This window comes from Nycticebus coucang, chromosome 4 (assembly GCF_027406575.1).
Source record: "Nycticebus coucang isolate mNycCou1 chromosome 4, mNycCou1.pri, whole genome shotgun sequence".
In the NCBI taxonomy this organism is placed as follows: domain Eukaryota; kingdom Metazoa; phylum Chordata; class Mammalia; order Primates; family Lorisidae; genus Nycticebus; species Nycticebus coucang.
The window spans coordinates 114,810,832-114,820,722 of record NC_069783.1 but is presented as its reverse complement, the minus strand read 5'-3'; the positions used below and the strand labels follow the sequence as shown (position 1 = coordinate 114,820,722).

Here is a 9,891-nt window from a genome sequence, read left to right as displayed (position 1 = left end):
CACTCTGGGAGGCCGAGGCGGTGGATTGTCTGAGCTCGCGGGTTTGAGACCAGACTGAGGCGCCCGCCACACGCCCGGCTACGTTTCAGTTGCAGTTGTCATTGCTGTTCAGCTGGCCCGGGCCGGGCTCGAACCCTCCACCCTTGGTGTATGTGGCCCTACTCACTGAGCTACGGACGCCGAGCCTGGACCTAGTTTTTATTTACACTGATCGAGTGGGTTGTTACACAGGACAAAACGTACCCTAAAGCAGCAAGAACGCCTAACTCTGTCAGGAACACGCATCACCTGCGGAGGGGGCGTGGCTCCTCCAGCCTGGTGCGCATGAGCAACTGTAGAAGCAATTTGGTCTGGTCCTGTGCCTGATTAGAATATTTCAGATGATGGGGAGTTTTTCATCACCCTGCTAAATTTACTTTTCATTATGGTGGAGGCTCAGACACGTTTATTAATTTCTGAAAGGCACAAAAATGTCTCTGATCCTTATCCCAATTAAACAGGTAGTCTTACTGAGTTGCCTTTTGTCCCATTGTAAACCCTCAGTAATGTTTGCAGTTTAAGATGATACAATTTTGCGTAAAAACGACAAATCATTCCGCCGGAGACTAAGGGGAAAGCAGGAAACTGACGTTTCTTTTTATTCAGGCATTTCGGTAGCTACCTCTTTCTAGGGGCGGTGCCGAATGTGGACCCGGTGGACCTCGGCGATGCCGCCATTTTGGAGTCTTTCCTAAGGAGCCTGTGGGTTTTTTCGAGCTGCTCTTGCTGCTGCTGCTGCAGCTGCCTGCGGCCTTGTCGGGAGGGATGAATGTGATAGACCACGTGCGGGACATGGCGGCCGCGGGGCTGCACTCCAACGTGCGGCTCCTCAGCAGCCTCTTACTTACAATGAGTAATAACAACCCGTGAGTTGAGGCGGGGAGCGGCCTGGGACTGAGGAGATAACGGCGGCGGCTTGGGAGCCGGGGCAGAGGGCGTGTGGGAACAGGCGGGAAGGAGCGGCCGCTGCCCCAGCTGAGGCTCCGGGGTCGGCGAGGGCCTTGCTGAGCGGAGTGGACTTCGGAGCGCGAGTCGAGCTCACTGGGTGCCGGCGTTGCGTGGGTCGCCGGGGTGAGCTCCTTCCGGGGGATGTGAGGGCAGCTTCGAGAAATGGACGGCGGAAGCTTTGAGGACTCCCTGGCTAGTTCCTGAGGCGCTGGTCACATCCCTGGGCTGAATCCTCCCCTCATAGCTCTTCTCTGAAAAACGTTTTCTCGCTCACTGCAGCTCAGACCCAGTCCCCTAGTTTTTATACTTTCGCCCCATGTTTCAGACTTTTTTCCTGAAGTGTATCGGGAGGGTATGCTTCCTCCCTCTCTGGACAAACCCTTGAAAACGGGAGACTCCCTTGATGGGTGGGAGTGGCGCCTTCTTTCCAGAGCTGCCGATTATTGAGTCTTACAAAAAGATGGAGCACAGGGCTAACTCCAGCCTTTAATGTACATCCCTTCCCTGCTTTAAGTTCTTCTTTGTACTTAAAATCCTTCCCATGCCATCAGACATCCACGTTCTTTACTCTTCATCCCATATTCCGGCCTGCCTTTTTCTGTTCCTTGAACGCACCAAGCTTGTTCTCAGGCCTTTGCACTTGCTGTTCCTGCGTGGGGTCTTCATCTCAGAGCTACCTCTTCATGTTTCACGCATGTATTTCTCCTGGAGAGCCCTTCTCTGACCACCAGAATTAATCTGATACTGTCACTTCTGACCCATTTCTCTGCTTTGTTTTTTGCATCACTCTTTACCCTCTATTGAAATCAGCACTCATGTGCTTACTGAATGTGCTAAGAAAGTGAGTAACAACCTCAAGGAGGTAAAAATATCTTGTCAAAATTCACACCTCTATAAATGGAGGAGCATGATCAAGAAAGGACCTTGATCCTTTCTGGCTCCAGGGTCTTCATTCTGAGCCACCACTGTCTGCTACCACCGGGCATTATAATGGAATGGTCTCTTGTGTGTGGACCCATTAGCATTTGGCCTGCTCTAGAAGCCGGCCTAGGTAAGAAAGGAAAGGCCTCTTAATTGCCTGCAGTGCAACTTCTCTGCATTTCATTTCCATTAGTGTGCTTTGGATCTTATTAGTGAGCCCCATCATTTTGCTACCATCCACTTAATGTTGCTAGTGAGGAGTTCTGGTCTCTGTCAGCTTTCTGTGTTTATTCTGGAGCCTTTCACTTGGTTCTGAATACTTTGTCGAAGCATACAGTTTCCACCTTTGGAGATTAATGTACTAGTCAGTCATTACTCTTGGTTGTCAAAGATGTTACAGGATAGTTTGAAGCAGTTTAAGACTCTGGCTAGACTAAATTTAGTTCATGCTTTTTCATAGTAGATTAGACTGGCATTTTCTTAGCTTAAGGAGGTGTTTTGCATTCTGACCTTTGTAATTTATATTTTAAAATTTCTTGTTGAATAAGCAATACATACACTGTTTTAAAAAGTTAAAACAGTAGAGAAGGAGTGGGCAGGTCAGCATCTGTCCCTGAGTCTTGAACCACACCCCCACCATTTCTCTTCTCCAGAGGCAACAACTGTAAATTTTTGTGTGTCATTCCAGAGGTAATTTATGCATGCATAAGTAGACATATATTACAATATATAAATATCTAAATGCTTTCTATGGGTGTAGTAATATTTTTTAATACAAACATCAAGTGCTTATTTCTCACTAAATACATAGAATTTCAGAGTTGGAAGAGATCTAAAGTGATCTGGACTGCACCTTTCCGTCTTTAAATTTTCTTTGTAACTTTGTATCCAGTATTTAGCCTGCCTATCCATTTTTTTGTTTAAAGATAAAATTCACATGCCATTGAATTCACTCTTTTCCTAGCACTCTGGGAACCTGAGGCAGGCAAGTTGCTTTGAGTTCAGGAGTTCAAGACCAGCCTGTGGCTCAAGCGCCTAAGGCGCCAGCCACTTACACCTGAGCTGGCTGGTTGGAATCCAGCACAGGCCTGCCAAACAATGACGGCTGCAACCCAAAAATTGCCACGCTTTGTGGTGGACACCTGTACCCAGCTACTTGGGAGGCTGAGGCAAGAGAATCACTTAAGCCCAGGAGTTGGAGGTTGCTGTGAGCTGTGATGGCATGGCACTCTACCCAGGGCGACAGCTTGAGGCTCTGTCTCAAAAAAAAAAAAAAAAAGACCAGCCTAAGCAAGAGCAAGACCCCATCTCTAAAAATAGATGGGCATTGTGATAGCTAAGACCTGTAGTCTTAGCTACTTGGGAAGCTGAGGCAAGAGAATCACTTGAGCACAAGTGTTTGAGGTTGCTGTGAGCACACCAGGGTATTATAGCGTGGGGGACAAAAATGAGACTCTTATCTCAAAAAAAAAAAAGAAAATATATTATCAGCTGGGTGTACACCTGTAGTCCCATTGTCCTGGCTACTTGGAAGGCTGGATTGCTTGAGTTTGAGGCCAGCCTAAGGCAATATAGCAAGACCCTATCTCTTAATTTTTTTCGTTTTTGTTTTTGAGACAGAGTCTCACAGTGTCACCCTCAGTAGAGTGCTGTGGCTTCACAGCTTACAGCAACCTCAAACTCTTGGGCTTAAGGCCTCAGCCTCCCAAGTAACTGGGACTACAGGTGCCTGCCAGACCCCTGGCTATTTTTTGGTCATAGTTGTCGTTGTTTTGGCAAGCCTGGTCGGGGTTTGAATCCGCCAGCTCTGGTGTATGTGGCTGGCGCCCTAGCCACTGAGCCACAGGCGCTGAGCCTTTTTTATTTGTTTGTTTGAGACAGAGTCTTACTTTGTCACCCTCAGAAGAGTGCCATGGTGTCATAGCTCACAACAACCTTAAACTCTTGGGCTCAAGTGATTCTCTTGCCTTGGCCTGTGGAATAGCTGGGACTATAGGCACCAGCCGCAATGCCCAGCTATTTTTAGAGACTGGGTCTTGCTCCTTCTTAGGCTGGTCTCGAGCTCCTGAGCTCAAGCAATCCACCCACTTTGCCTTCCGGAGTGCTGGGATTACAGGTGTGGGCCACTGCACCCAGCCTTAAGTTAAGTTTTTAAAAGAGTAGGTTCTTTTAAATTCTAAATTCTGTAGGTTTTAGTATGAGTCACGAGATTATGCGACCATTATCCCTATCTAAATGCAGAATGTTTTCATTACCTCTAAAACAAACTTGTGTCTGCTACTAGTTACTCCCTAATTCCTCCTTCCCCTACAGCCACTGACATACCTATATATTTTTTTTTCTTGAGGCAGAGTCTCTGTTGCCCCAGATAGAGTGCCATGGCATCATCATAGCCTACCTCCAAACTCCTAGCCTCAAGCGGTCTGCCTCAGCCTTCCAAGTAGTTGATCCTACAGTTGTGTGCCACCACACCCAGCTAATTTTTTCTATTTTTAGTAGAGGCAAGTCTCACTCTTGCTGAAGCTGGTCTTCAGTTCCTCACCTCACGAGATCCTCCCACCCCAACCTCCCAGAGTACTAGGCTTACAGACATTAGCCACCGTGCCTGGGCTGTGTACCTATTCTTTTTTTTTGTAGAGACAGAGTCTCACTTTATGGCCCTTGGTAGAGTGCCGTGGGCTCACACAGCTCACAGCAACCTCCAACTCCTGGGCTTAAGCGATTCTCTTGCCTCCGCCTCCCGAGTAGCTGGGACTACAGGCGCCCGGCACAACGCCTGGCTATTTTTTGGTTGCAGTTTGGCCGGGACTGGGTTTGAACCCACCACCCTTGGTATATGGGGCCGGCGCCTTACCGACTGAGCGGTACAGGCGCCGCCCCATGTGTACCTATTCTTGATACACCTGCATTTGTTGAGAATTTAAGCAACTATAGCTTTTGCCTGTCAAAGAAAAATGGGTAAACTCCTTAGTGTGGGAAGGAGTGGGATGGGAGGTTAAAAATATAAGTCCTCATTAAGAATGGTACCCAGCTTCTGGGCATTTATAATGCTTATGAGCAATATTCAAGGTTAAAGAAACAGTTTTAAACATACTAATTCCCTTTATATTCCTTAAACACTTGAGAGTTGAGGAGATGAGAATTCTAGTACTAGTAAAGTTTCCTTTTTTTTTTTTTTTTTTGTGGTTTTTGGCCAGGGCTAGGTTTGAACCCGCCACCTCCGGCATATGGGGCTGGCACCCTACTCCTTGAGCCACAGGCGCCGCCCCAAGTTTACTTTTTAATGTAAAAATTTTTTTTTTTTTAGAGACAGAGTCTCACTGTACCGCCCTCCAGTAGAGTGCCGTGATGTCACACGGCTCATAGCAACCTCTAACTCCTGGGCTTAAGCGATTCTCTGGCCTCAGCCTCCAGAGCAACTGGGACTATAGGCGCCCACCACAACACCCGGCTATTTTATTTTTTGTTGCAGTTTGGCCAGGGCCGGGTTTGAACCTGCCACCCTCGGCATATGGGGCCGGCGCCCTACTCACTGAGCCACAGGCGCCGCCCTTTAAATGTAAAATTAAAATAAACTTTTTTGAAACGGGGCTAATCCTCTTTCTTTTATCCCATCGGCTATCCCATTCTTTGCTCTTATTTTCTTCAGTATTTTCTAAAGTATTTAAAGAGCTTTTAAGTCTCTTTAAACTTCTTTTTGTTCAGCCTCTCCCTGAAAAGAGTATCAGCTGGGTGCCGTGGCTCACACCTGTAATCTAGCACTCTGGGAGGCTAAGGCAGGTGGATTGCCTGAGCTCACAGGTTTGAGAGGAGCCTGAGCAAGAATGAGCAAGACCTTGTCTCTAAAATAAATAACTGGGCGTTATGGGTGCGTGTAGTCCCAGCTACTTGGGAGGCTGAGACGAGAGAATTTCTTGAGCCCAAGAGTTTGAGATTGCTGTGAGCTATGATACTATAGCACTACCAAGGGCAATAAAGTGAGACTCTGTCTGAAAAAAAAACAGAAAAAAACTATGGACAGATATATATCAAACTATTAGATTAAGAGGCATTGGATTAAAGAAGGGGAGGAAAAGATTTATTATGTTTTCTCTATATTACTGGATTGATTTATAGGTATCACTGCTTTTACATTAAGCAAATAATTAAATTATAATAATAATTTGAGGCAAAGTGTTGACCGTAGTAGTGTGGAGCTCAATTTTCATGCCTCTTACTTTAGGGGCTAACACTTATAGTATATTGACTTTTTTTGTAAACAATACACAACTTTTTGGTAGGCTTATGTGGACACTAAGAAAGTGTTCTTTCTAACATTTCAAAATAACCCAGGTAGGGGGTATACTTTCTTTGTTTTCTAGTGAGTTATTCTCCCCATCTCAGAAGTACCAGCTTTTGGTGTATCATGCAGATTCTCTCTTTCATGATAAGGAATATCGGAATGCTGTGAGTAAGTATACCATGGCTTTACAGCAGAAGAAAGCCCTAAGTAAAACTTCAAAAGTGAGGCCTTCAACTGGAAATTCTGCATCTACTCCGCAAAGTCAGGTAACTGGAGATAGATTTGTGATTTTTTTCTGTTTTTGAGGGAGGGAGAGACTGAAAGAATTTAGAAGATGGCTGATTAGATGTAGATGTTAAAATAAAAAATAATTTAAAAAACGCACTGACTAGAGAAAGATGAAAAACCACTTCGATGTAAGAATGAATGTATCTTAGCAGTAAAAGCTAAAAGCAAAATTCTTAGGATGAGGCTAAAAATGGAATTAAACATGAATTATCTTGGTTGTAACAAAGTCATGCATTGTTCCTAACTTATACAAGCTACTCAAAATGTAAAGTGTTTAAAATTTTAGGGACGGCACCTGTGGCTCAAAGAAGTAGGGCACCAGCCCCATATGCCAGAGGTGGTGGGTTCAAAAAAAAAAAATTTTAATGCAAGTATAATTTTTAAGCCATGTATGGTAGCTCATGCTGTAATCCAGTGACTTGGAAGGCTAAGGCAGCATGATCACTTGAGCCCAGGAGTTTGAGACCATTCTGGACACCAGCATGACCCCCCCATCTCTTAAAAAATTTTTTTAAAGGCTCGGCACCTGTGGCTCAAGCTGCTAAGGTGCCAGCCACATGCACCTGAGCTGGCAGGTTCGAATCCAGCCCGGCCCAGCCAGACAACAATGATGGCTGCAACCAAAAAATAGCTGGGCGTTGTGGCGGTGCCTGTATTCCCAGCTACCTGGGAGGCAGAGGCAAGAGAATCTCTTGAGCCCAGGAGTTGGAGGTTGCTGTGAGCTGTGATGCTATGGCACTCTACCCAGGGCGACAGCTTGAGGCTCTGTCTCAAAAAAAAAAAAAAAATTTTTTTTAAAAATTAGCTAGGCATGATACTATGTGCCCATAGTCCTAGGGAGGCTGAGGCACGATGACTGCTTGAACCCAGGAGTTCAAGGCTGCAGTGAGCTCACTGCACCGCAGGATTTCAGCCAGAGTGACAGAGTGAGACCATATCTTAAAAAAAAAAAAAAAAAAAATGCCCATAACTCAGTGATTAGGGTGCCAGCCACATACACCGGGGCTGGCGGAATCAAACCCGGTCCAGGTCTGCTAAACAATGACAACTACAACAACAAAAATAGCCAGGTGTTGTGGTGGGTGCTGTTACTCCCAGCTACTTGGGAGGCTGAGGCAAGAGAATCGCTTAAGCCCAAGAGTTTGAGGCTGCTGTGAACTGTGATGCTACAGCACTCTACCGAAGCCAACATAGTAAGACTGTCTCAAAATAATAATAAATAACAAAACTGGCTGGGCAAGGTCGCTCATTCCTGTAATCCTAGCACTCTGGAAGACCAAGTTGGGTGGATCTGGATTGCCTGAGATCAGGAGTTCCAGACCTGAGCAAGAGTGAGAACCCCTCTCTAAAAAATAGCTGGGTGTTGTGGCAGGTGCCTGTAGCTGCATCTACTCGGGAGGCTGAGGCAAGAGGATCACTTGAGCCCAAGAGTTTGAGGTTTCTGTGAGCTGTGACACCAGGGCATTCGACTGAGGGCAACTAAGTTAGACTCTGTCTCAAAAATAAAAACAAAGTACAGCTTTTAAAGTACCACTCAATTGGACTGGGAACAGTGCCTCATGTCTGTAATCCTACTCTGGGAGGTCCAGGCTGGAGGTAGATTGAGTTGAGACTAGCCTGAGCAAGACCAAAAACCCATCTCTAAAAAAATATCTGGGTAGTGGCATTGCCCATAGCTCAGTGGGTACAGCGCTGGCCACATACACCAATGCCTATGGGTTCGAACTCAGCTCAGGCCTGCTAAAGCAACAATGACAACTGCAACAAAAAAATAGCCAGGGAGTGTGGCAGGCACCTGTAGTTCCAGCTACTGGGGATGTTGAGGCAAGAGAATTGCTTAAGCCCAAGAGTTTGAGCACTCTGCCGAGGGTGATGTAATAAGACTGCCTCACAAAAAAAAAGAAAAATCTGGGTATTGTGGTGGGTACCTGTATTTCAAGCTACTCTGGAGGCTTGAGGCAAGGGGATCGCTTGAGCCCAAGAGTTTGAAGTTGCTGTGAGCCTGTGATGTCATAGCACTCTACCATCTACTGAGAGTGACAAGGTGAGAATATGTTTCAAAAAAAAAGTAAAATAGGGCGGCACCTGTGGCTCAGTTGGTAAGGCCCCGGCCCCATATACCAAGGATGGCGGGTTCAAACCCCGCCCCGGCCATTCTGCAACCAAAAAATAGCCGGGCGTTGTGGCAGGCGAGTCCCAGCTACTCGGGAGGCTGAGGCAAGAGAATTGCTTAAGCCCAGGAGTTGGAGGTTGCTGGGAGCTGTGTGAGGCCACGGCACTGTACCGAGGGCCATAAAGTGAGACTCTGTCTCTACCAAAAAAAAAAAGTAAAATAAAATAAAATTCCATTCATTTGTTAGGATTGTACCTGGAGAAATTTATGGGAAATAATTTATGAATTCCTAACTATTTTGGTTGCTCTACAATTAGTCACATAAATGAAGGGATAAAATTATAATGTCCTCACCAATTTGACTCAGACATCTGATTGCTAGAAATTAATCCTAACAGTAGACTCAAAAACTAAGGGACAGCAACCTCAAACTGCTAGGCTTAAGCCATCCTCCAGCCTCAGACTCCTGAATATCTGGACTACAGGCACCTGGCACAGTGCCTGGCTAGTTTTTCTATTTTTCTTAGAGACAGTGTCTCACTCTTGCTCAGGCTAGTCTTGAACTCCTGAACTCTTGATAGAGTCTTGAACTCAAGTGATAATCCCACCTCGGCTTCCAAAGTGGTAGGATAACAAGTGTAAGCCACTGTTACAGCCTTTACTGCAGTATTGTTTTTTTTTTTTTTTTTTTTTTTTTTTTTTTGAGACAGAACCTCAAACTGTGTGCCATGGCATTACAGCTCACAGCAACCTTGAACTCCTGGGCTCAAGTGATTCTCCTGCCTTCACCTCCCAAGTAGCTGGGACTACAGGTGCCGGCCACAATGCCTGGCTATTTTTTGGTTGCAGCCATTATTGTTGATTGGTGGGCCTGGGCTGGATTTGAACCCGCCAGCTCAGGTGTATGTGGTTGGCACCTTAGCAGCTTGGGCCACAGGCACCGAGCCTTTTGTTTTTTTTAAAAGACAGAGTCTCATTTTGCCACCCTCGGTAGAGGGCCATGGTGTCATAGCTCACAGCAACCTCCAGTGCCTGGGCTTAGGCGATTCTCTTGCCTCAGCCTCCCAAGTAGATGGGACTACAGGTGCCCACCACAGCACCCGCCTATTTTTTTGTTGCAATTAGGCTGGAGCCAGGTTCAAACCCGCCACCCTCAGTATATGGGGCCAGCACCCTACCCACTAAGCCACAGGTGCCAGCCTACTGCAGATTATTATCATAGTAAGTAACTATGGGAGAAGTTATCATAGGGAGAAGTCTTTGTTTATTTGTAGGGTCTAGTTCAGTTACAGACTAGCCA

The 9,891-nt window shown here is 46.1% G+C and overlaps 1 protein-coding gene across 6 annotated transcripts in view; it reads left to right on the top strand.

The window, feature by feature from the left end:
* The first annotated feature begins 701 nt into the window (after positions 1-701).
* The window catches only part of ANAPC7 (anaphase promoting complex subunit 7), a 31,316-nt gene continuing 22,126 nt past the window's right edge, over positions 702-9,891 (top strand). For 4 of the 6 annotated variants that reach the window (XM_053589568.1, XM_053589567.1, XM_053589564.1 and 1 more), the window contains exons 1-2: positions 705-905; positions 6,270-6,456. In XM_053589568.1, the coding sequence (XP_053445543.1) occupies positions 805-905; positions 6,270-6,456 (288 nt within the window). In that variant the 5' untranslated portion in view covers positions 705-804. The other 2 variants (XM_053589563.1, XM_053589569.1) reach the window with 2 other exon arrangements.